This window comes from Rhinatrema bivittatum, chromosome 9 (genome assembly GCF_901001135.1).
Source record: "Rhinatrema bivittatum chromosome 9, aRhiBiv1.1, whole genome shotgun sequence".
In the NCBI taxonomy this organism is placed as follows: domain Eukaryota; kingdom Metazoa; phylum Chordata; class Amphibia; order Gymnophiona; family Rhinatrematidae; genus Rhinatrema; species Rhinatrema bivittatum.
Genome location: NC_042623.1, coordinates 263560716 through 263587685, shown reverse-complemented (window position 1 = coordinate 263587685; position 26970 = coordinate 263560716). Strand labels below are relative to the sequence as shown.

At 45.8% G+C, this 26970-nt stretch overlaps 1 protein-coding gene across 1 annotated transcript; it reads right to left on the bottom strand.

Moving 5' to 3' along the window:
* Nucleotides 1-2611: 2611 nt before the first annotated feature.
* TRIM59 (tripartite motif containing 59) lies at nucleotides 2612-26658 on the bottom strand. The gene is made up of 2 exons (XM_029616895.1): nucleotides 26431-26658; nucleotides 2612-4277 (listed from the first exon to the last, which is right to left on the bottom strand). Exons 1-2 carry the CDS (start codon nucleotides 26431-26433, stop codon nucleotides 3045-3047), a joined length of 1236 nt encoding a protein of 411 aa, XP_029472755.1. The 5' UTR covers nucleotides 26434-26658; the 3' UTR covers nucleotides 2612-3044.
* Nucleotides 26659-26970: the final 312 nt, after the last annotated feature.

Below are 26970 nucleotides of genomic sequence, written 5' to 3'. Positions count from 1 at the left end.
GTCAGGAACCCATGGCTCGCGAGCCAGATATGGCTCTTTTGAGGGCTGCATCTGGCTCGCAGACAAGTGTTGCCACACTTTCCCGCTGACCCAGCTGCTCCCCGGTCCTCCTCCGCCCGGGTTTAAAATGCTGTCAGCCCGGGCGGCACGCGGCAGGACAGCTGGAGTCAGCGGCACCGGCGTGCTCTCTTCTTCCCCCCCCCCCCCCCCGGCCCGGAAGAGGAAGTGGAGAGTATCGGGTGCGTGCACGGCAAGAAGAGGCCACGCTAGTGCGCTCGGCATCGGCCCAAAGAAAAGAAGACTGCAGCGCGGCTTGGAAGAAAATGAAGAGCTTCAACCGCGGCCGATGGGACTCCGCCTCCGCGAGGGCTGAAAATGAAGAGGTTAGTGTTGGGAGGAGGCTGCTGCTGCCGCGAGTTCCCGGGGTGGGGGAGAGAGAGTGAATGAGCGAGCAAACACAGCTTGCTCGCTCATTCACTCTCTCTCCCCCACCCCGGGAACTCGCAGCAGCCTCCTCCCAACGCTAACCTCCTTCATTTTCAGCCCTCGCGGAGGCGGAGTCCCATTGGCCGCAGTTGAACCTCTTCATTTTCCTCCGAGCCGCGCTGCAGTCTTCTTTTCTTCGGGCCGATGCAGAGCGCACTAGCGTGGCCTCTTCTTGCCGCGCAGGCACCCGATACTCTCCACTTCCTCTTCCGGGCCGCAGGGGGCGGCCTGTGTGTGTGTGTGAGAGATTGCATGTATGTGAATGATTGAGAGCCTGTACATGTGAAAGAGAGTATGTCTGTGATTGAGAGCCTGCCTGTGAGAGAGAGAGAGAGCATGAATGTAAGTTTACCATTGGGAACCTGTATGTGTAAGTTTGTGATTGAAAACCTGTTTGTGTGAAAGAGTATGTGTGTATGATTGAGATCCTTTGTGTGTGAGAGAAATCATGTGTATGTATGATTAAGAGCCTGTGTGTATAAGTAAGAGAGAGATCATGTGTGTCTGTGTGTGATTGAGAGATGGTTTAGGTGATAGAGCATGTGATTGAGAGCCTGTGTTTAAATGAGAGAGAGAGAGAGACCATGTGTGTCTGTGTGTGATTGAGAGCTGATTTAGGTGAGGGAGCATGTGAGTATGTGATTGAGAGCCTGTGTGTAAATGAGAGAAAGAGAGGACATGTTTGTAAGCATGTGAATGAGAGTCTGTGTGTGAGAGAAAAAGACAGCATGTATTTATGTGATTGAAAGCTTGTGTGTGTGTGTGTAAGCGTGAAAAGATAGACAGCATGTGTGTAAATGTGTAATTAAGAGCCTATATAAGTGAGAGAGAAAAAACATGTGTATATGTGAGTACTGAGAGCATGTGTGTATAGGTGTGTCATTGAGAGCCAGTGTGAGAGAGAGCGCTGGTATGTGACTGAGAGAGGAGAAAGTTCCAAGCAAACCACCCCGCCTCCTGCTAATTCAGAACAATCTCAGGACACCTGGATATCAAACGTTCCCAGGTATGCAGAGCAAAAAAAATTTTTGTATCCTTATTATTTTTCATTACTGGGTCTTTGTGTCTGCTATTTTGAAATATTTTGTTGGTATCTGGAAATGTTTTATATGAGTTTTTAATTATTAGATATTCCACTCATCAGCTGTTTCGAAATATGTTCTTTTTGTTAGTACAGTTTTACTGCTGATGATTTTATATTTCTTGATTTGTTTTATAAGGATGGGTGATGTTTCTTTTATCCTTTGTTACACTGCATACAGAGACTCTGGCTTGTTGCAGTTTCCAATTCAGTTTTTTCTGCATGCTTCTTGTTATTCGTTTTGGTCTCTTTATTCTATGTTAGGTGAGGGACAGCACGTGATTCAAGTGAGGTTTTCTGCTGGCGTGTAGTTTCTGTGTAGGACTCTATAGCAGCCTGACTTGGTCCGTTTTCCTAATAGGAGATGTATTGGTGTCTTAAGGCCTGGTGTAATATTTTCAGAGACTTATTGTACTTTAAAAGTGTGATCTTACATAAAATGCACACATTTACTTGTATTTAGTTTTAAACATATTGTATGGCTCTCATGGAATTACATTTTAAAATATGTGGCGTTTATGGCTCTCTCAGCCAAAAAGGTTCCTGACCCCTGGGTTAGAGGTAGTAACTGCCACAATAGGCGAGCTACTCCCACGCTGATTTGTTTACCCAGCCTGTGCAATTCAGTCCTTGTTGGTTGTTGTCTGAATATAAATCCTCTTTTCTTTATCCCCCCCCCCTGCCGTTGAAGCAGTGAGTTGCACTGGATATGTATTCCAAGTGAAGTATCAGGCTCAATTGATTCGGGGTAGTAACCGCCGAAACAAGCAAGCTACACCCATGCTTATTTGTTTACCCAGACTATGTAATTCAGTCCTTGTTGGTTGTTGCCTGAATATTTATTTATTTTTTTATTTTTTAAGTTTTTCTATACCGGCATTCGCGATGAATATAAATCTTCTTTTCCTCTTTCCCCCCTGCATTGAAAGTGAAGTATCAGACTTATTTGGTTTGGGGTAGTAACCGCCGCAACAAGCAAGCTACTTCCCCGCTTTTTTGTGAATGCAAATCCTTTTTTCCACATTTCCTCTTGCCATTGAAGCATAGAGCAATGTTGGAGTCGCATTAACAATGAGTATGTTTATTGAATAAGAGTATTAATCTCCAGGTAGTAGCTGTCATTCCCGCAAGCCACTCCCATGCCTCTTCTCCTCCTGCTAACCCAAACAGCCAGATAGCTGAATATCAGCCCCAAAATGCTTGCATAAAATTGACATTTTATCTCAAATTAGTTATTTTAAAGAAGTTTAAAAACTGCAATTTAGGATCATTTTAAATAGGAGTAGAAAAATCTCTGAAAATTCAAAATCCTGAGTACTGCACTACACTATTAAAAATGCAAAGCCTCAAATTAAATATTAACTGGCTGCACTAAAGAGAACTGTTGATAAATCCTGAAAGATTCTTTGATTTAGAAAATGAAAATTACACTTTAAATGTCTACCAATTGAAATTCTGAGTTGTAAACCAATACAAATTATAAATTAAAACTAATGATCTGCATCCATTCACACAGTGAATCAGAAATGTGGAATAAAAAAGTTTGTAAATTTTGCAAGCTGTTGCCCATATAATAATGTGCCATTTGCACAGCTTCTGCAAGGTATATCGGCATGATTTCATTTAAAGCTAAGGACACAATGTTCGATTTCAGTGAAATCATAATCAATGCCACTGAAAGTACAACAAATTGCACTGTCAAAATAGGCTTTAAAAATGTAAAAAGCTTTTGAATTAGTCTGTTTTTCTTTTCATTCATTGTGTTGAATACCCTCCCTTTAGAACACAGTCTTATTCTTGGTTTGAGAATTTTGTTGATCTGCCCAAGTTCCATTTTGGACCATTCCTTTAACAACCCTCCCATCCGAGGATAAACTTCAGCAGGCTGAATCTCAAGAAGCTTTTGTCTTTTCAAGGCTTTAACACGTTGGCGCACATCATGAATCCTCTCAAGAAAGACAAGGGGAGACTCTTCTTCTTGAACAGAGCTACTCAGTGATGTTAGTTCAAGCTGCTCTCTTCTTATTTCCTTCATCTTTTCAATAAGTGGCATATATTTCTCACTTATTCTGTTATTAACTTCATCCAGGGCAGCTAGGAAAGTTCGTTTTTGGTGCTCCATTGTGGTATTAAGCTTTTCAAAATAATGCACTGTTACTTTTTTATCTTCTTCTACAGTGCTTTCACAATAAGACTTTTGTTGCTCCAACTTTTCAATCAGTAAGCATACCCCTGTTAAATATTTATCGTTTAACAACTCCAAGAGTTTGCCAGGTGTCTCTTTTTCTTTAGTATAGGCACTCTGAATGTCATCTATTGGATGACCTTGATGTTCACCTATTGTAAGACAATGACCACAAACTAATTTTCTGTCCTTTAAACAGTACACATTTAATGGTTGTCTGTAATGTTCCATACATGTTACTACGTCTGGGTGATCGTCTTTGTTGTATTTCTCAATAATAGCCCTCAGGGGAAAGTTGATAGGCAAAGATGCAACCCCTGCAGGAGGAAGTTCAACAACACTTCTACAGTTCGGGCACTTGAGTGGAAGTCGTAACGGTCTCCATATAGAGAAGTTTTCTGAAGTCCCAACAACACTTTCCAGACAATGTCTACAAAAGGTATGAGAGCATGATAATACACGAGGATCTTCAAATATATTGTAACAAATGGAGCAGGTTAATTCCTCTTCAAAATTATGCATTTCCTACAATAGAAACAGAATTAGTTCATTATTCAAATAATATTTGATGTCTCTAGATTGAGCTATTAGTTGAAACAAATGTGATGATTTAAAGGAAATGGTAACTTGTATAAAATATTTAAAAGTATACACAACTAAAAATACTGAACCTACCTGCTGCAAATTGTACTGCCATCAGTATTATTGAAATTGCTTAAAATTGCTCTCCTGAAGCATTTAGATCAACCATCTTCAAACTAGTGTCCCATGGAATTGAACAAATTAATTTGGATTTAATTATCAATCTTTCCAAACTTGTCTTGAGCACAAGTTACATTTCAGGTACAGTAGGTATTTCCCTACCCCAGAGAGCTTACAAAGTTTGAACCTGAGGCAATGAAGAAATTACTTGCCCAAGGTTATAAGACGCATGAGTTGGAGAAATTGAATTTGAACTGTGGTTCCCCTGGTTCTCAACTCGCTGCTGTAACCACTAGACTGCTGCTCCACTCCTTTGAGGTGCCGTTTTATAACAGACAACATGGACCAACTGGTTTGAACAAGTATGACAATTTGTGGCTACCTTCCTACTATTACTACTACTTGCTAATAAAAGAACATTCACCTCTACACCCATTACACAAATCTGACTCAGGTTAGTAATGATAAATATTATAACTGACAACTGCTGGGTGATCTGTGTGACAAGAACGGATTATCTCACTCGAGTTCCCGGTGGACAGGTAGAGAGCGCTTTGTCTTTCCTAGTTTTTGCCCTATTCACATGGATTGGAAGTTTTACATACTTGAATCCTCCCCACCATTTTTTCCATTCCTTTTTTTGGAATGGGCTTAACCTGATATATAGTGGCTTGAACCCAGAGTAAGTGGTCTCTCTTTTTCCTCCTGGGAGTCCCTTGAACTGAGGAGATGGAATATTGGAGTATTGGGGGTGGTTTTTGGTAGGTCTCATGGCTCACTTAGGAGGTAATTTTAAAAGGGAGCTATATGTGTAAAAGCAAGTTTGCTTACCGTAAATGGTGTTTCCGTAGATATTTATTTATTTATTTATTTATTTAACATTTTTTATATACCGAAGTTCTAGCAACAATGTTGCTAATCACTTCGGTTTACATATAACATTGGAGTGACTTAACAAGTGTGTCTTACATGGAACAGGAAAATGAACTTGGAGAAAATTGAATAAATACTAATAACAATGAACAATAAAACAACAACAGTAGTAATAGAAAAGTTATATACAGGCGAATTAAAATAAATCAATTATGAATTAGGTATCTGCAAAATGGACAAGAGGGATTGGAAGATTAATTCTTTAGTTGTTGATCTAAGAGGTATTATATTGCATAGATCTGGAGGAGGGCTTTGTGAATAGTACTCAATCGTAGGCTTGAGAGAAAAGCCAAGTTTTAAGTCTTTTTTTAAAAGTGAGGTGGCATTGTTCAAGCCTGAGATCTAATGGTAGAGAGTTCCAGTGGGTCGGACCTGCAGTGGAGAAGGCTCTTTTGTTTGATGAAATTTTGAGAGGAGGGGTTTTCAGAGAGCCTTTTTGCGCAGATCTCAGTGGACGGGAGGAAGTATGTAGCTGGAATGGGATCCTGAGGTATAAGTATGAGGCTTTGTAAATGGATTTATGAATGGATGAAAGGGTTTTGTAGGTGATTCTGTGTTTTATAGGGAGCCAATGTAGATTTTTTAATATTGGTGTTATGTGGTCTCTTTTTTTTGCTTTAGTTAAGATCCTGGCAGTGGCATTTTGGAGCATTTGTAGCGGTTTTAGGGAGATATCTGGGAGTCCAAGTAAAAGGGAGTTGCAGTAATCAATTTTAGAAAATATGATTGCTTGCAGAACTGATCTGAAATCCTGTGGGTGCAATAAAGGTCTGAGTCTTTTTAGAACCTGGAGTTTGAAGAAGCATTCTTTCACTGTGTTATTGATAAAACTTTTGAAATTCAGTAGGTTATCCATAGTGACTCCAAGGTTTCTGACCTGGGTAGATAGAGGAGGTGGTGCCGGAGGATGAGTGTTGGAGAGTTGGTAGTTGCCTTCTTGGGTGATTAGGAGGTATTCCGTTTTGTTGGTATTCAGAACTAGACAGAGATCAGCAAGGAGATTGGATATGGAGAGGAAGCATGAATTCCAAAAGTGAAGAGTTTCTTGCAAGGATTTGGTGATAGGAATAAGTATTTGGACGTCGTCCGCATACAGGTAGTGGGTTAGATTTAGCTTAGTGAGTAGGTTACAGAGTGGGAGCAGGTAAATGTTGAATAAGGTCGGGGATAAAGAGGATCCTTGAGGGACGCCAAGATTAGAACTGATCGGTTGAGATTCATAGTTGTTTATCTTAACTTTATAGAACCTGTCTTGTAGGAAGGATTTAAACCAGTTGAGTGCTGAGTTTTTGATACCAATCTCTGCTAGTCGGTCTAAGAGGATCTTGTGGTTTACAGTGTCAAACGCTGCTGAGAGATCAAGGAGGATCAATAGGCAGGGGTGTTTTTTTTCTTGGTTTAAGAGAATATTGTCGGTTAGAGAAATGAGAAGGGATTCAGTGCTTCGGGATTTGCGGAATCCAAATTGTGTTGAGGCGAGAATGTTGTTATCGTCCAGGAATTCGCAGAGTTGATGGTTGACTAATCTTTCTAGGATTTTAGCTATAAATGAGAGATTGGCTATTGGCCGAAAGTTGGCTGGATTTTCCGGAGAGAGGTTAGGCTTTTTTAGAAGGGGTTTTAGTATAGCGAGTTTGAGTGGGGTTGGCACTAAGCCCTGTGTAAGGGAGGTATTGATGATTTGAGCAATGGGCTTAGCAATAGCTTTTGCGCCAGCAATGAGCATATTAGCAGGGATCGAATCAAGCGGGTGGGAAGCAGGTTTAAGTTTTTTTAGAATATTTTCAATCTCTATAGTGGATGCTGGCTCGAAGGCTTCAAGGCTTGAAGTCTGAAGAGAATTGGAAGTTGAGAGAGGAGGTTGGGGGGAAGTTTTTTTCTGATCAAGGAGTGGTTTAAGTAGGTTGGATATTTTCTCCTTGAAGAAGATAGCAAGTTCTTCGGCTTTGCTTGCAGATTTTTCATCTGGGATGATGAATGTGGGTGGTTTAGTGAGGGATGAGACCAGGGAGAAAAGGGCTTTTGGATCATAGATGAAGTGGTGGATTTTTCGAGAGTGGAAATCTTTTTTTTTCTGTAGGATGGAGATCCTGTATTGGTGCATGATGGTTTTGAAGGCTGAGTTGTTTTCTAAAGTCGGGTTTTTTCTCCAGATGAGTTCTTTGTTTCTAAGTTCCCGCTTTAAATGTCTAAGTTCGGGGGAATACCATGGCTTTTTCTTTTCTTTGTTAGAGTTGATGGTTTTGGAGATACGAGGACATGTCTGATCTGCAACTTTTTTGGTTATAGAGGACCAGGATGAGATGGCTGAGTCAGCGTCCGAGATGTTTATGTGTTTTAGTTCTTCCAATAGATGTGTGATAAGGGTTTCCTGATTGCATAGTTTTCTGAATTGAATTGAGGTTTTTAATGAGGTAGTAGTGCTTGGGAGGTGGGTTGCTAAGGATGAGCGGATTAGCTTGTGATCAGACCATGGGATTGGCAAGCAAACTACTGGAGCCGATAGGGAGAGACCTTTATTTATAAAGATTAAGTCTAGGGTATGGCCAGCTTTATGAGTTGATTCGTTTATTAGTTGAAAAAATCCCATGGAGTTGAGAGTGTTGATAAAAGTTTCACAATTAGAGGAACGAGGGTTAGCATCTACGTGAAGGTTGAAATCTCCAAGCAGTATGGCTGGAGCGTCCGTGTTGATGTGACGAGCTATATATTCTATTAAAGGGGAAGGGTCGGAGTCAAGACGGCCTGGAGGAGCGTAGACGAGGCCTAGTTGTAAGTGAGATTATTTGAAGACGGCGAATTCAAGATTAGGAGAGGCAATAGATGTGAGAAGAGATAATCCTATAAATTTTTTTGATGCTAATAACAAACCACCTCCTCTTTTCTTAGGTCTAGGGATGGAAAAGATGTCGTATGTTTGGAGAGGAAGTTGATTGATCAGGGCTGCATCCTCTAGTTTTAGCCATGATTCAGTGATGGCACATAGATCTGGTTTTTCCTCCTCTAGATAGTCACTTAGTAGGTGAGTTTTTTTTGAGAGAGATTGAGCATTCAAAAGGGTAACAGAGAAAAGTGTGAGGCCTAGGAGTTGGTTTAGCGGGGAAATCATGATTGGTAAGAGCCTTTTTTGACGAGTTTGTGGTTCATAAGGGGCGGCTTGTTTGTTTGGTGTGAATCTCCTGCTTTTATATATAATTGGTATTGTGTTGAGTCTCATTTTTTGATTAAAGATGAAAACGATGGTCAAGGCTGGAGGTTTGAAGGGCTCTATTCTGGGGCTTCCTTAGGGTCTGCACAATGCAGTCAGACGAATGCTGGTGGGAATGCAGTTAGACGAATGCAGGGCGAATGCAGACAGACGAATGCAGGGCGAATGCAGTGCGAATGAAGTCAGACGAATGCAGGGCGAATGCAGACAGACTAATGCAGGGCGAATGCAGTCAGACGAATGCAGGGCGAATGAAGTCAGACGAATGCAGGGCAAATGCAGACAGACGAATGCAGTGCGAATGAAGTCAGACGAATGCAGTGCGAATGAAGTCAGACGAATGCAGGGCGAATGCAGACAGACGAATGCAGGGCGAATGCAGACAGACGAATGCAGGGCGAATGCAGTCAGACGAATGCAGGGCGAATGAAGTCAGACGAATGCAGGGCGAATGCAGACAGACGAATGCAGGGCGAATGAAGTCAGACGAATGCAGGGCGAATGCAGACAGACGAATGCAGGGCGAATGAAGTCAGACGAATGCAGGGCGAATGAAGTCAGACGAATGCAGGGCGAATGCTGGGCAGTTGTATTCCGAAGAGTGTCCCCTTTTTTATAAGATATATGAGTTCATCTGTAGCATCTGCTGGCAACTCTGGCTCTCAGTGTGAATCTGGAGTGATTTGCGCTGGAGGTCTGGGGTTGCGCAGGTCTGTAGTTGGAGTCTTGGGTGCAGCTGTCTGGGGGATGGCTTGGTGAGTTCTTTGCGGGTAGGTAGGGCTTGATGAATAATGCAGCTGTTTTGAGACGTTTGTACTCAAACTATAGTTGGAGACGCTATTATGAAGAAGGAGCTGACTATGCAGGCTGTTGAAGATGCATAGAGTTGTAGGAACCGGAACTGAAGATCGCGGTGTAGACTAGGGGCTCCCTCGGGGCTGAGACGAAGGGGCGAGACAAAGGGGCAGGCCCCTTTGTCGTGCTCCTTCGACGCGCGACGCCGGTCTGAAGAGGATTTAAAGCCCCTCTGGGCTGGCTCCGATTGGAGGCTTGGGTCGCCGGGCGGGGCTTCGGTTCTCGGCGCGGTTTTTGAATTTTGGCAGCGTTTTTAAACTTTTTTTTTTCTCTTTGATTTTTGCTGCGCTGTCGGCGCTGAGGCTGCCTGGGTGTGGAGCAAGTTACTAACCTTTCCCCGGCGGGGCTCGGCGCCGATCGCGCAGGTTTTCCCCGACGGTGGCAGCAGCGCTGAAAAGGAGATGGCGCCGGTCTGAAGAGGATTTAAAGCCCCTCTGGGCTGGCTCCGATTGGAGGCTTGGGTCGCCGGGCGGGGGCTTCGGTTCTCGGCGCGGTTTTTTGAATTTTGGCAGCGTTTTTAAACTTTTTTTTTTCTCTTTGATTTTTGCTGCGCTGTCGGCGCTGAGGCTGCCTGGGTGTGGAGCAAGTTACTAACCTTCCCCCGGCGGGGCTCGGCGCCGATCGCGCAGGTTTTCCCCGACGGTGGCAGCAGCGCTGAAAAGGAGATGGCGCCGGTCTGAAGAGGATTTAAAGCCCCTCTGGGCTGGCTCCGATTGGAGGCTTGGGTCGCCGGGCGGGGCTTCGGTTCTCGGCGCGGTTTTTGAATTTTGGCAGCGTTTTTAAACTTTTTTTTTTCTCTTTGATTTTTGCTGCGCTGTCGGCGCTGAGGCTGCCTGGGTGTGGAGCAAGTTACTAACCTTCCCCCGGCGGGGCTCGGCGCCGATCGCGCAGGTTTTCCCTGACGGTGGCAGCAGCGCTGTCATGGGATCTGTCAATCAGGTCCGGGAGGCGGAGCTTGTCAAAACAGAGATCAGAGCTTTGCTCTCTGCGGCTGCGCGTGTATTCTCGCGCAGGAAAGTAACGGAATCTCCTCAGTCTGTGATTAAGCTGTAGTGTAGTCGAAGACTTGGTGACTGCCAGGGAGGAGGGTGGGTCAGCATGGCTAATTCATCCTGCTATCTACAGAAACACCATTTACGGTAAGCAAACTTGCTTTTTCCCGTCGATAGCAGGGCTGAATTAGCCATGCTGTCATGGGAGTCCCAAGCTCCCGATCACGTTATTTATGATATATATATTTGTACGTGATCTTTGACAGTGTGGCGGTCACCGTGGACAGGAGGATAGTGATTGCAGGATTGATTGCCCTATCTTCACATCAGTGGCTGCTTGTTGATCAAGGCAGTAATGAGATGTGAAGGTATGAAGTGATGACCATTTAGCTGCCTTGCAAATGACTATGGGTTGCACATTCTTTAGGTGAGCCAACGAGGCTGCCACTGCTCTGACTTAGTGAGCTTTAGGCTCTGAATGTAGTTGTAGTTTCTATTTATCGTAACAGAATTTGATGCACTGCGCTATCCAGCTGGAGATTGTGCGTTTAGCCACTGGTAATCCAGGTGCCTTTGGGTCAAAGGAGACAAAGAGTTGAGAAACACGGGAGTCCGAGTTTGTCCTTTCTTTGTAGTATGCTAAAGCTCTTTTACATTCTAGTGTGTGCAGTAGTTTTTCCCCTATAATTTGTATGAGGTTTAGGGAAAAAGGTGGGTAATTCCATGGTCTGATTGAGATGGAATTGAGAAACTACTTTTGGTAGGAAGGATGGGTGAGTTCGGAGAACTACCTTTTGGTGATGAAACTGCAAATATGGAGAATAATGGACCAAGGCCTGTAATTCACTGACTCTTCGTGCCGATGTTACTGCAACCAGGAATACAATTTTCCATGTGAGGTATTTAATATGTGCCGAGTCCATGGGTTCAAACGGGAAAAGCATGAGCTGTTCTAGAACTATGTTGAGGTTCCATGGAACTGGAGGCTTAGAGATGGGAGGCCGAAGGTGAGTTAACCCCTTAATGAAACGAGAGAGTAAGGGGTGATTGGATATAGGAATATTGTTAACTGGTCTATGATATGCCCCTATGGCACTGAGTATCGATTGACTGACTTGAGGTCCAGCACAGGCCGAAAGGTGCCCCCTTTCTTGGGTACCATGAAATAAATGGAATAGTGTCCAGAACTCACTTCCCAGGCAGGTACTGGGATGATGGCTTTCAAGGACAGGAGCCTTGCAAGGGTAGCTTCCAATGCTGCCGCCTTGTGTATGGGACAGGAAGATTCCACAAACTTGTCCGGAGGAAGATGATGAAAGTCCAGATAATATCCCTCCCGGATAATGGCGAGGACCCACTGGTCCGACGTAATCTCGACCCATCTGGGGTAGAAGAGGGTTAACCTGCCCCCTATGGCTCCGTCCCCCAGATGAATCGGCGGATTCTCATTGGGAGGCGCGGCCGGGACCCGAGCCCAGGCCCGCTCCCCTCTTGCGCTGCTTGGTCCGAAAGGACTGATTCCTGGCCTGAGGGTGCGGTGCCTGGTAGCGACCCCCGTAAGGAACAAAGCGCTGGGAACTCCTGCCCCTGGAGGGCCTTGGAAAGGCGCGCTGGCCCCTTCTGAACCGATCTTCCAGTAGTCTGGGCACTGGAGAGGCACCCCATGTACTGGCCAGTTTATCCAGGTCGCTGCCAAATAGGAAAGAGCCCTTAAAGGGCAATCTGGTGAGGCGGGTCTTGGAAGGCGCATCAGCTGATCATCTCCGGATCCAGAGCTGCCTCCTGGCAGCTACGGAGGATGAAATCCCCTTAGCTGTTGTCCGGACCAGGTCAGATGCAGCATCCGTGAGGAACGAAAGAGCTGACTCCATGTCTGCCGCCGGAGCGTTGTTTCTAACCTGTGACAAACAGGCACGCGTCACCACTGTGCAGCAAGTTGCGATCCGCAAAGATAGAGCTGCCACCTCAAAGGTCTGTTTCAGAATGGCGTCCAGTCGCCGGTCATGAGGCTCCCTGAGGGCCGTCCCCTCTTCAACTGGAATGGTAGTGCGCTTGATCACAGCGCTAATCAAGGCGTCCAACTGAGGGCACGCCAGCAGGTCCTGGATAGCCGGTGCCAATGGGTACATGCTCGTCAGAGCCCGGCCCCCTTTGAAGGAAGCCGCTGGTGCTGCCCATTCTAAATCTATCAGTTGTTGTGCCGCTTGTAAGAATGGAAAATGGCGGGCTGTAGGACGAAGACCTTCCAGCAGGGGGTTCTGCGCGGAGGGCACCGAAGCGCTGGGACCTGTAATATCCAATTCTGCCAGACACTGAGACACCAGGTCGGAGAGATCCTCTTTAGGGAAGAACCGCCTCATGGTTCTATATGGCTCAATCCCTGGGGGAAGGTCCCCCTCATCCGGGAGTTCGGACTCGTCCGGTGAGACCTCCTGGTCTGACTGATCCGGACTGTCCAGCGGCGGGAGGTCCCGCTCGCGATAACGGCGTGAGGGTCCAGGAACAGGATCCGCGGGAGCCGCCACCGCAGCAGCCGCCGCAGTCGCAGCCACCGCAGGAACCACAGGAACAGCAGGAACCGCAGGGCCTGGACGGGAAGCCGTTTGCATCTGTACGAAGGCATGAATCCCCTTAAAGAGATCCACCCAGGAAATTGAAGCAGCCTCTAATTGCCGGGGTACAAGATCCCCCGGGATTCCTGATTGGTCAAGACTGCCCCCTAAATCCGGGGTAGCCCCTGGGGAACTGTCAACAAATCGTGGCTGAGACCGGTCCTGGCCTAAGGGTCCCACAGCCTCCTCACATTGGGCACATAGGGAGTCTGGCTCTTCACTGCGCGTGGCTCTAAGCTGGCATGCAGAACAGAGGCCAAGGGCTTTAATGCCTGAAGCAGGCGGCGCCGTCACTGAAGACGCTGCTGCGTTCTGATCCATTGGAAAATATGCGCTGAATGCTTAATACAACAGGCGCGCAATAATAATAATATGCGGCAGCAATGGGCGCTTAATACAACAGGCGCACAATAATAATAATATGCGGCAGCAATGGGCGCTTAATACAACAGGCGCACAATAATAATAATATGCGGCAGCAATAGGCGCTTAATACAACAGGCGCACAATAATAATAATACGCGGCAGCAATAGGCGCAATATGTTCTCAGCAATAGGCGGCCAAGAAAACAGCCCAAATGTATGCAATATGCACTCAGCAATATGCAGTTAGCAATACATGCACTATGGCTCTCAATAGGCTCTCCGCAATAGGCGGTCAGCAATACACGCTCAATGGCATTCAATAGGCTTTCAGCAATAAGCAGTTAGCAATACACGCTCGATGGCATTCAATAGGCTTTCAGCACTATGCGGCTAGCAGAAGATGCTCAATAGCATTCAATAGGCTTTCAGCAATATGCGATTAGCAATATACGCTCAATAGCATTCAATAGGCTTTCAGCAACATGCGATTAGCAATATACGCTCAATAGCATTCAATAGGCTTTCAGCAACATGCGATTAGCAATATACGCTCAATAGCATTCAATAGGCTTTCAGCAATATGCGGTTAGCAATATACGCTCAATAGCATTCAATAGGCTTTCAGCAATAGGCAATTAGCAATATACGCTCAATAGCATTCAATAGGCTTTCAGCAATAGGCGGTTAGCAATATACGCTCAATAGCATTCAATAGGCTTTCAGCAATATGCAATTAGCAATATACGCTCAATAGCATTCAATAGGCTTTCAGCAATAGGCGGTTAGCAATACACGCTCAATAGCGGTCAATAGGCTTTCAGCAATATGCGGTTAGCAATATACGCTCAATAGAAATGCTCACAACAATAAGGCAATATACGCTCAAGGAGGAATAAACCTGCGCCTATTACCGGCGCCCTACCTGAACGAGGCCCACAAAATGGCGCCCTCCTTGGCGTGCCACGCTGCCGATCCTCTGTTCCTTCGGAGACCCGAAAAACGAGATGTACGCCTCACCTGAACCTCGGCGCTTCTCGGCTGGAACCCAGGCGGTCTCCGGCTGCGGGGAGAGCGGGCAACTACCTTCACCACCGCGTTTGAGGATATGCACCCGCTGCCTCGTCCATGCCGGGACTGAGGTGCCTCGTAAGCCTCACCCGAACCTCGCCCGGGGGCTGTGTCCCTGCCGCGATTCGGCCGGACCGAGGACTTAACCTCCGGGGGGGACCACGGAAATCACCCCGGGCAGCTCAACTGGGGGAGTGACCTTTGGGTATCACCGCAGGAGCGCGGGGCTCGAAAGTTTTACATAAAGTAGAATCTAGAATTATAAGAAAAGAGAAAAAATTAAAGTAGTCTTGGAAAGCACGCTCAACTAGCGTGCAGGCACTCCAAACTGCTTTGGAGACGGAAATTACTGAGTTGCTACGCTTCCTGTGGGGATATATATACCCCCATGCTGACGTCAGATCCGTCTCCAACTGCTAGCACGCGGATACTATCCCATTCGTTCTGAGTCCATCTGGCTACACGCCAGGAAACTTGATTTAGGTGGCGTGCATTGTAACACATGGTTAAGGATAGAACATTATTCGAGAGGGTACGGGGGAATGATTGAGCGTACATTAACATTAATTGGAGCAAGATGATATGGATGCAGGAGAGGGGGGAGGGTGCAGAGGAGAATTTGGGCATATACATTACGTTATTGGGGCAGGAGGGGGGAAGCCTATATATGACTTTGTTGAGCATGTTATTGAGCATATAATTAACATTACTGAACATATAAATGACATTGTTGTAGCATTCATGTCAATCTTTGGGAAAATATATATCGTTAGTGGAGCAGGGGAGAAGAGAAGGAGGGAGAGGAGAAAATATAGAGCATTGATAAAATATAAAAGAGGGGGGAGCATAAGTATGACATTGTTGAGCATATAAATAACATTATTGAACATATAAATAACATTGCTGTAGCATTGATATCACAATCCTTGGGCATATATCAATAATGGAGTAGGGGGAAGATGAGAAGGAGGGAAAGGAGAAAATATAGAGCAATGATTAAACATATAGGTTTGGGGGAGGGGGAGGAAATGATGTCTAAGGCGAAGTATGGAAGGAGGTTATTCAGGAAATGCTTGTTTAAAGAGCCATGTCTTTAGCTTTTTTTTTTAATTTTTGGGTGGATGGCTCTCTAGACGGAGGTCTGTGGGCATGGTGTTCCAGAGGGCAGATCCTGCAATCGACAGGGCTCGCTTTTTCGCTGAGTTAAGACAGACAGTTTTGGGAGAGGGAGTATATAATGTTCCTAAATATACAGTCCTGGTTGGGCGAGTATGTGTGGAGAAAAGAATACTATCATCAAGCCATTGTGTGTTACCAGTGTGTAAGGTTTTATGGAGTATGGACAGGATTTTGTAAGATATTCGGAAGAGTATTGGGAGCCAGTGGAGTTCCTTGAGGACTGGGGTGATGTGTTCTGATTTACGGGTGTTGGTTAGTATTCTGGCAGTGGCGTTTTCGAGCATTTGGAGTGGTTTAAGGGTTGAGGCAGGGAGAACCTAGAAGCAGGGAACTGCAGTAGTCTATTTTTGAGAAAATTGTGGCTTGCAGCACTGTGCGGAAGTCGTGGTGGAGGAGGGGTTTAAGTTTTTTTAAGGATATGTAGCTTGAAGAAGGTGGAGTTGACGAAGTTTTTTAGGTTCATCTGGTTATCGATGGTTACACTGAGGTTGAGTGCACTGTGCTTGAAAGGGGTCAATGGAGGGAGGGGGTTGATGACGTGTGAGTGTGCTGTGTTATTGTGTGTGGAGATGAGTAGGAGCTCAGTTTCTGCTGTGTGAAGGGCAAGGTGTAGGTTGGTGAGGAGGTGGTTTATTTCATTAAGGCAGTTTTCCCAGGTCTTAAGAGACTTGGATATGGATTCTTGTATGGGGATAAGGATTTGAACATCATCGGCATAAATGTAGTGGGGGAGGCCAAGGTCTGATAGGAGCTGACAGAGTGGCAGGAGGTATATATTGAAGAGGGTGGAAGAGAGGGAGGATCCTTGGGGAACGCCTTGTTTAAGTTGGGTGGGTGTGGATTCTGAGTTATCAATCTTCACTGTGTAGTTTCAGTCTTCAAGGTAGGATTTGAACCAATGAAGGGCTGTTCCTGTAATGCCAATTTCTGAGAGGCGGTTGATAAGGATATTGTGGTTAACAGTATCGAAGGCGGAGGAGATGTCAAATAGGACGAGGCTGTAGGGGTGACCATGATCTAGACCTTTGAGAATGGTGTCTGTGAGGGATAGTAAGACCGTTTCTGTACTGAAAAACTTACGGATATTGTGGTTTTCTAAGTCTGCTGTGAGTTGAGTGTAAAGGTTTCTTCCTTACCTAGTCTCGGCGCTTACCGGTCGCGTGCCGGGGGATCTCCAGCTGCAGGGGGAGAGGGAAATACCTTCACCGCCATGCTCGAATCTGCACCCGCTGCCTTTCAGCCACCCTGGGGGCTAAGTCCACGCCGGGAATCGGCTGTTGGACCAAGGCTCACCTCTGAGGGATATCGAAAATCACCTCAGGAAAGTCTCGACTGGGGGAGGGACCGTTAGGTTTCACTGCAGGAGAAGTGGGGCTCTCTTCTTAAGGTAAATTTTCTTTCTTTCTTGCTGTAAATGTTACACTATTCTTGTTTGGGATAGTGTCCGCATCTGCTATGGAGACAGAGAAATACTGACGAGCTAAGCATGCTGCACGGGTATATATGTAGGCTGACGTCAGCTTTGAAATCTGACTCAGTCTCCCATCTGCTATCAGGAGTACACTATACCCATTGGTCCTGAGTCCATCTGGCTACACGCTAGGAAATAAGTTTTTGGCCCCTGTATGATTGTGCAACTGCAAGAGATGCTGTGTGTGGAGTCTTGTAAAGCAGGTAATGCACAGATAGAACCATTCTGTGAGGCTCCATTTTCATGTATTCCTAGCCTTCCTGGATGGAGATAAAATGTTAAAGGACACAGATAGGCAATTCCAGTGCTACAGTGCTGCACACCCGATAGGTTTTCAAAATATCCACACTGAATATGAATGAGATGCATTTGCATGCACTGCCTCCAATGCATGCATGTACATCTCATGCATATTCACTTGTGGCACTCAAGGACTGGAGTTACCTACTCCTGTTTTAGGATGTGCTGAGATGTGAAATCAGGACAGTATTACAGGCAGGGCCGGTGCAAGGAGACTAGGCGCCCTAGGCGAGCCTTCTCCCTTGCGTCCCCCCCTGTCTCGGCCCCGACTCCTACATCGTTCTCGAGCACGCCCACCAACTGTGTGGTTTTCTGGGTCGCGAGCAGGTTGGGCACTGCGTGCGGCCCGCCAAATCTTCACTCCTCTTTGCCGCCGCTTGCGGCCCCATATGGTTCGCACCCAGTGTGTACCAAGGGTCTCCGGCACCCGGGGGCTAATGCATGTGTGAGCCTCTCCAGCATCTCCCCCCCCTTAATCCTTCTTGTACCAATGCTTAAGGTCACAGAAAATCAGTGACGTCTCTAGACAGAAGAATTTTTTTTTGAGGGGGGAGCCAAAATTACATTTCTTCATCACACCCACCTCTATAGCATGGATCCTGCTTTAAGATTGGTTACAAAAAAAAAGTGTTAATAAAAAAGTCCAAAGGGTCTTCTGCGTAATTTAAAAAAGCTGGCCAGATTCACACTTCTATTAAAACTACTATAAAATGTTTTGATAGCCTCATTCAACTAATTCTATATGGCTATGAGAGTGAAGTCTGGAATATATAGGAAGGGACAGAATGTCAATATAAATCCTGCACCTCCAGTTCTCTCTGTGCATCCACCGAAATTCCCCCAAACAATGGAGCTTGGAGGTTTCCCTTACAGCTCACATTGTAAAAGATATTTTCAAATTCTGGTGTCACCTCATAGTAACAGCAGCACAAACACCTTCCACTGCCAGGCACATTGGGGTGGATTTTAAGAGCCCTGCTCGCGTAAATCCGCCTGGATTTACACGAGCAGGGCCTTGCGCGCCGGCGCACCTATTTTCCATAGGCCTGCCGGCGCGCGCAGAGCCCCGGGACTCGCATAAGTCCCGGGGTTTTTTGTCGGGGGCGGGGCCGATCGACGTGACGTTTTGGGGGCGGGACGCGGCATTTCGGGGGCGGGCCTGGGGGCGTGGTTTCGGCCCGGGGAAGTCCGGGGGCGTGGCCGCGCCCTCCGGAACTGCCCCCGGGTCGCATCTCGGCGCGCTAGCGGCCCGCTGGCGCGTGGGGATTTACTTCTCCCTCCGGGAGGCGTAAATCCCCGGACAAAGGTAGGGGGGGGTTTTAGATAGGGCCGGGGGGGGGGGGGGGGGTGGGTTAGATAGAGGAAGGGAGGGGAAGGTGAGGGGAGGGCAAAAGCGAGTTCCCTCCGAGGCCGCTCCGATTTCGGAGTGGCCTTGGAGGGAATGGAGGCAGGCTGCGCGGCTCAGCGCGCGCCGGCTGCCCAAAATCGGCAGCCTTGCGCGCGCCGATCCTGGATTTTAGCGGCTACGCGCGTATCTACTAAAATCCAGCGTACTTTTGTTTGCGACTGGTGCGCCAACAAAAGTACGCGAACACGCATTTTTTGTAAATCTACCCCACTGTGAACTAACACAAAACACTGTGAATTAACACAAAATCCCGCAAAAAAAGACACTCAAAATCTATACTGCAATCCCATCATAACATAACCGTAATAACACCAAGGACTCAAACAACAATAACCCTACCTGTGAAAAAGCAAGGGTAAATATTACACTGGGTCCTAGAATACCAATACACCACCTACTGAGGAAACAAAACAAACCCGTTTGCTATAGATCCCTATAAAGACACTACATGCTAGCAGAATCTCTCATCACGGTCACACACACAGAGCAGAAACAGACTCTCTCCAAATAGAGAATACAAAATAAAGGAGCACAAATTAGACAAACACTGAAATGGAAACTCCAAGAAGCCAGACTCTGTGTATTAACAATGGAAAAACAGAACCACCATTCTGGGGAGGCGCCGATTGCTGCTACTGACACTGAAGCCCATTCTGCTGCCGCCTCTGTCCAGGCCCCGTGGGCTTCCACTTTCTCTTGGCTAATCTCGTACATTGTGAGATCCGCATAGAGAAAGTGCTATTCTTGCACATTCCCAAAGATTACATGTGCCAATCACTAAAAAGTAATTTTTTTTTTTTTTTACCTTTGCTGTCTGATCTTAGTTTTCTAATCGGTTGGTCACAGGCTTTTTTTTTTCCACCTTCCCTTTCTTATTTTTTTGACAATTCCTTTTATATTGTCTTTTTTTCTATTTCTTTTCTCTCCATCTTCTTCCCTCAGTCAGGTTCTCATTCTCACATGCTTTCTCACACACACACACACACACACAGGCTCTCACTGTCACATCCTCTCTCTCATACAATCATTCATACACACAGTCTCTCACTGGCACATGCTGTCTGACTCTCATACACACAGACTCTCTCTCACTCCCACATGCTGTCTTGCTCAAGCACAGGCTCTCACTGTCACATGCTCTCTCTCATACAATCATTCATACACACAGTCTCTCACTGGCACATGCTGAGTTTCACACACAGGCTCTCTCTCACTCCCACATGCTGTCTTGCTCAAGCACTGGCTCTCAGTCACATGTTGTCTCTCTCACACACACACAGAGGCTCTCACATGCTGTCTCTGCAAACATTCAGGTCCTCACTCCCACACACACAGTCTCTCAACTCACTCTCACACACAGTCTCTCAACTCACTCTCACACACGCACACATACACACTTTACTCCCTCTCTACAGCCTCTCTCTCACCTCTGGGTCTCTTCTTCATGGGTCGCCGCAGGATGGGCTCTGCAGAGGGCCCTGATCTCGGGCCACCCGCAATGTGGGATCTGCGGCGGCCCTGCTACCAGTCCTCTTCCTCTTCTCGGGCCGCTGCAACTTGGGATTCACGGCGGCCTGTAAGTGCTGCTCCTCTTCTGCACGCGCTGATGCTCCTCCTCCTTCCTGCCCACGCGGCTCCGGCAACGATTACTTCTGGGGCCGCACAGGCAGGAAGGAGGAGCACATGCAGGCTTGAACGCGACCTTTTTCTTCGGGCAGTGGTGACGTGAGGTCCACCACGACCCTGCCGATTTGCCTGCTATGTGTCGCTGCTCCAGCTGCCTGTGGGATGAGGTCCACCAGCGGCCGCATGAGCCTCCCTGCGCCCGGGGGCATTGGCTCCCCTCGGGATACCACTGCTCGCAGCGCCCCCTAATACTCGGCGCCCTAGGCCCAGGCCTAGTTCGCCTAGTGCTTACACCGGCCCTGAATGCAGGGCATTAGTATTAAGAACATAAGAAATTGCCATGCTGGGTCAGACCAAGGGTCCATCAAGCCCAGCATCCTGTTTCCAACAGAGGCCAAAACCAGGCCACAAGAACCTGGCAATTACCCAAACACTTAGAAGATCCCATGCTACTGATACAATTAATAGCAGTGGCTATTCCCTAAGTAAACTTGATTAATAGCCATTAATGGACTACTCCTCCAAGAACTTATCCAAACCTTTTTTGAACCCAGCTACACTAACTGCACTAACCACATCCTCTGGCAACAAATTCCAGAGCTTTATTGTGCGTTGAGTGAAAAAGAATTTTCTCCGATTAGTCTTAAATGTGCTACTTGCTAACTTCATGGAATGCCCCCTAGTCCTTCTATTATTCGAAAGTGAAAATAACCGAGTCACATCTACTCGTTCAAGACCTCTCATGATCTTAAAAACCTCTATCATATCCCCCCTCAGCCGTCTCTTCTCCAAGCTGAACAGCCCTAATCTCTTCAGCCTTTCCTCATAGGGAAGCTGTTCCATCCCCTTTATCATTTTGGTTGCCCTTCTCTGTACCTTCTCCATCGCAACTATATCTTTTTTGAGATGTGGCGACCAGAATTGTACACAGTATTCAAGGTGTGGTCTCACTATGGAGTGATATAGAGGCATTATGACATTTTCCGTTCTATTAACCATTCCCTTCCTAATAATTCCTAACATTCTATTTGCTTTTTTGACTGCTGCAGCACACTGAGCTGACGATTTTAAAGTATTATCCACTATGATGCCTAGATCTTTTTCCTGGGTGGTAGCTCCTAATATGGAACCTAACATCGTGTAACTACAGCAACGGTTATTTTTCCCTATATGCAACACCTTGCACTTGTCTACATTAAATTTCATCTGCCATTTGGATGCCCAATCTTCAAGTCTTGCAAGGTCCTCCTGCAATGTATCACAGTCTGCTTGTGATTTAACTACTCTGAATAATTTTGTATCATCTGCAAATTTGATAACCTCACTTGCTTTCCAGATCATTTATATATATATTGAAAAGCACCGGTCCAAGTACAGATCCCTGAGGCACTCCACTGTTTACCCTTTTCCACTGAGAAAATTGACCATTTAATCCTACTCTCTGTTTCCTGTCTTTTAACCAGCTTGTAATCCACGAAAGGATATCGCCTCCTCAGACCCCTTCACTATCCCATGACTTTTTAGTTTTCGTAGAAGCCTCTCATGAGGGACTTTGTCAAACGCCTTCTGAAAATCCAAATACACTACATCTACCGGTTCCCCTTTATCCACATGTTTATTAACCCCTTCAAAAAAATGAAGCAGATTTGTTAGGCAAGACTTCCCTTGGGTAAATCCATGTTGACTATGTTCCATTAAATCATGTCTTTCTATATGCTTTACAATTTTGTTCTTGAGAATAGTTTCTACTATTTTTCCCGGCACTGAAGTCAGGCTCACTGGTCTATAGTTACCCGGATCGCCCCTGGAGCCTTTTTTAAATATTGGGGTTACATTGGCCACCCTCCAGTCTTCAGGTATAATGGATGATTTTAATGATAGGTTACAAATTTTTACTAATAGATCAGAAATGTCATTTTTGAGTTCCTTCAGAACCCTAGGACAGATGTGAAAGTTGGAGGAGGAAGTTAAGATTCTAAAGGGTAGCTGATTTTACTTGCAGGACAGCTGGGCAAAAGGTAGAGACTTTGGAAGGTCTTTCATTTCTTTCAACACTTACCAGAAGCTCTTTATCTTTTATTTTTATTAAAATGTATTAATTGCTTACGCAAAGAGTACTAGGCAATGTACAGTTAAAAACAAAACATATAAACAAAAACATTAACAAATAAAAAACAAATTAATTTACAGAAATTGCTGCATAAAACGAAGAAGCTGAAGAAAAAACATCAAAAGAAGGCCTGTCTGAACAGAGAGGTTTAACAAGATTAAAAGTTTTTAAGCAGTCTGCTTGCCTAAAAGCCTCTGGTAAGGAGTTCCAGAATGTTGGAGCTGCAATAGAGAAAGAGCTAAAGCAATGCTTTTCAACTCAGTCCTCTGGGCACATCTAACAGTCAGGTTTTCAGGATATCCACAATGAATATGCATGAGAGAGATCTGCATACATTGCCTGCACTGAATGCAAATTTCTCTCATGTATATTCATTGTGGATATCCTGAAAACCTGATTAGCTAGCTGTGCCCTGAGGACTGGGTTGAGAAGCACTAAGCTACACGATGGCCAGGAAATATTGTATCACCAAAGCTCTCTCCTTCTCCCCCTGTTACTGTTTTTGCTACTGTCCAAACTGATATCTTGATACAGTAAGGAATTAGTTCAGTGTGAAAAATGTCTGTAGGTCTACTCATTCAGACAAGAGAGAAATAGTAGCAAGACTGAAAAGCACCCAGGAGAATGAAGATTACAACAATGAAATGCTTATTGAAGTGTTAAAGATGGAAAATTCAAGCAGAGAGGAAGGTGCAACTAGACCCAGATTACTACAGCAACTAGACTTTACACCCTACTCAAATTTCCCTCAAGCTGGGGGGATCCAAGATGGCTGACCTAGCAAGACCCACTTGAGGCTGTTTCCACCGGGTCCTCAAATTTCCTCTACGAAGCCACACTCTGGTAGGAAGCAAAGGACCAGAGAGGACAAGGTTTTGCTGGTTTCTTCAATGTTGGGTCCGATGGACGCCCACGTGCGACAGGGAACTCTAGCTCCAGGAGTCGGTTCGTTGGAGTGTCTGGAAGGTAGATCCACCCGGTTCTCTCCCAGAACTATCAACATCCTTATCCCCGGAGGAACAGATAGCTGCGGCTAATCCTGCCGAGGCAAGATAGTCGGACTTGCTCCGGCGATCGGCGTTGCACGGAGATGACAGACACGCCGAAATCCGTATCGAGCTTGTGAGCCCTATGGGAACTGCCTCGAAGCCCTGATATTCTTGGCGCAGCCGGGGGCATTACTGGAAGCGCTGATTCTTTGCAATATGAAGGAGAAGCTTTGGAATTACCTACTTTACAGATGCTTGAGCTGGTGAGACCTGCTTTGATTACTTTTTATGTTATCTGGGATGCGATTCAAACTTTAAAAATAAATATAACTAACCAGATAAAACACTTAGTTCGCTGGGAACTTTAGATAACTGTTTGAAATTTCCATTAATAAAAATTCTTGTAAGACTCTTGAAAAGGATGTTAGTAATTTAAAAGAAATCCAACATTCTATGTTGAAGGAAAATAATAATAAAATGGAACTACAGTATTGGAAAACCAAGTGTGGGCGAGGAACCTCAGTCTTGTTAATGTCCCAAAAGATGTTAATTTCTCCAAAAGATATGGGGAAGAAATATCAGACTGAGGTTCTTAAGATTCCAGAGCAAACTCTCCCTCTTGTTTCAAGTTTATTATATTCCCCCATTTCAAAAAGTTGTTGTCGATCAAAAGGGAATTCAGGTCCTTGCCACAATTGATTCTCCACCGCTGGTCCTTACTACGATGCTGGAAACTTCTCAGAAGGAATTAGTTACCCCTGCTACTCTTATTGCTTCCTTTCTTTTGGGGTCCAACAGAGAATGGATTCTCAAGATGCTTTTTCGCTATTGCCTGGATACTTTCTTGGATTTGAAAGTTTGTGTCTTCCCGGACTTGGCTAGACAGACCCAAAGAAAGAGGAGGCAGTTTTTGCTATTAGGGGCTAGGTTATTAGAGTTGGGTGCCCTTTTTTTTCTTTCTTAAGTTCCCCTGCAAATGTGTTGTAAAATACCAGAATGCCTCATATATATTTTTCCTGCCTTCATAACTCTCCTCTTTCTAAAGTGAGGAATTTCCACCTGTTGTAAGCTCTTCTCCTATTCCTTAAAATAAAGCACAAGATTCAATTAATGTTTCTATTCGTATTATATAAGTGCCCTGTAATTGCTAGTTTATTTCTGCTATAGTTATAAGAGATTACCTGAGGTTGTGGGACTGGATCTTGGCATAGAGGACTTGGGTTATAAGAGACATTTTTTGTACCGGTATATTACTTTTGGGGTTCTTTTTCTTATGATTGTACATTATCATTTGTCTCAAAGTTTGCTATTCAAATGATTTCTTGAAATATCTGAAATGCATATAAATAAAATTTAAAAAAAAATGTCCTTCAAGCTTTAGAATCAGCATGCAGACCTGGAAACAAAGGCAGAGAAAACATTCCAGGATAAAGAGGAACTGAAATTTGCAAACTAAAGGCTTCATTAAGGCTCAACAACCACTGCCCATAACAGGCAGAGGGTAGTAATGGTTGATGACTGGCTTCTGAAGGACATGGAGATATCTGTCAATCAGACACGTTGTCCAGGAAGTGTGCTTCTGCTGGGTGCCAAGATCCAAGATGATATGGAAAGATTAAGAATCAAGTTTACTGACTAGCCAAAACTGCTCACCCATATTAGCACAGCTAGGTACCACACCGAGCAAGGATAATGGCCCAGACAGGGAAGATTGCATTCGGGAATGGCAGCCTAGATAGTGTCGATGAGAGAATGCCTGGACCGTGGGATGTTGTTTCAGGAACTGCCGAGCAGAAATGGGTCCACCTGTCCATGAAGGGGGGTGCAGCATCTTCCAGAACAGATTGCCAAACCTACTGCGATCAGCATAAGGTACCAGCCAACAAGTTTTACACATGCTTACAGAACTGGCACAAACTGGGAAGAACAGCAGCAGCAGCGGTGGTGGTACACGCTTCTGCTATTCTCCTGCCACACAGCAGGGTCTGCATAGCTGTTTCAGAAACCCTGCCTGAGCATGCACAACTTACAGGAAGCAGTGCCTACAACACTGGCAGGTTCATGAAAGCACCTTTGGAAAAGCAGACTGCACCAGGTCCCGCAGCCACTGTCAATTAGACCACAAAGAAAATTTCCTGCTGCTAAGATAAGCAAGGTTCCCATTTTTTATCTAGTCTAAGAGTATATGCTTTCTCAAAGTATGGCTTGTTTTACAGAGGTTTGCTTGTGGAGAATTTCATGGCAGGGTTCCTTTTTTTTCCTGTTTGCAAAAAGTGTTTTTTTTTTTTCCTCAAGGCCCTCACCAGATCAGCTTTTAGCCCTCATTCGTAAGTGACTGTCTGGGGTTCAATGCTTATAGTGGAGTAGTTGCTTGAAATTTGTGTATAAAATTAGTGATGGTAGCACAGCAGTCTGTGACACCGTTTTATAACTAGGGACTGAGCTACTCATTTTTTTGAATGCTCACTCATATTGTTACAAATTTTTTTTTCAGAAAAAAATTAACCCGGAGCGAAAGTTTCTGTGCCCTAAGCCATTTTCATATTTTTTTTTAATTATGCCTAAGATTATTTAGGAGCTAAAATCAAGTTGTTAAGTTCCAGGCTCTGCATTTTCTGGTCTTCCCCTACCCTGGCTCCCTACTTTTTTCATTCCCATTAGCCTCTCATTGAGGAACTACTGCGCATTACTTCCCTGGACGGCTCCTGCTGCTGCCCTTGGCCCGGGGGCCGGAGTCCCCACCCCGCTTGCTAACGATCACGGACCCGAGCTCTCCCGCTTAAGTGCATCAGAGCGGCCGGCAGCATGCACGACAGGAACCGGGCCCCGGGGTCCTAGGCTCCGCCCGTGCTTTCTCACCATTCAGCTGGGGGGATCCCTTTCGCCACGCGCCGCCGCTCAGGAACCCCTCCGCTCCTCTTTCCGAGCTCGCTCTCTGCGACGGTTGCCAACCAACCGTCAGCGGGGGGGGGGGGGGGCGCGCGCTAGTTGCGCATGCGCCAAGTATGAATTTGTTGTTTAAACCGAGATCCTACCACTAGCGGGAGCGCATCTCGCAAGGAGGCGGGAAATTCCCGCTCTCCTCTGCGGGAGAGCACGGGCACTGGCACTGGCACAGGCACAGCCTGAGTGCAGCGCGCGTGGCCAGTTACATTTAGAGTTGCCAGCTTTTCCGTAGAGCAGGACTGAACATTTAAGGATGAGGGGGGATGGTACCCTTAATGTGCATACATTTTAGATCCTGCTCGTGAACTGCCGATACAGTTTATCTAATTGTGCATTAAAGGGCACTCGTGAGCTGTTAGGCTGTCTACAGACAAGAAGTTCTGTTCCAGCCTCTGGGCTCCTGCCACGCAGCTGCTCCCCATTTCTTAAAGATTATGAGACAGGAGGGGGGGG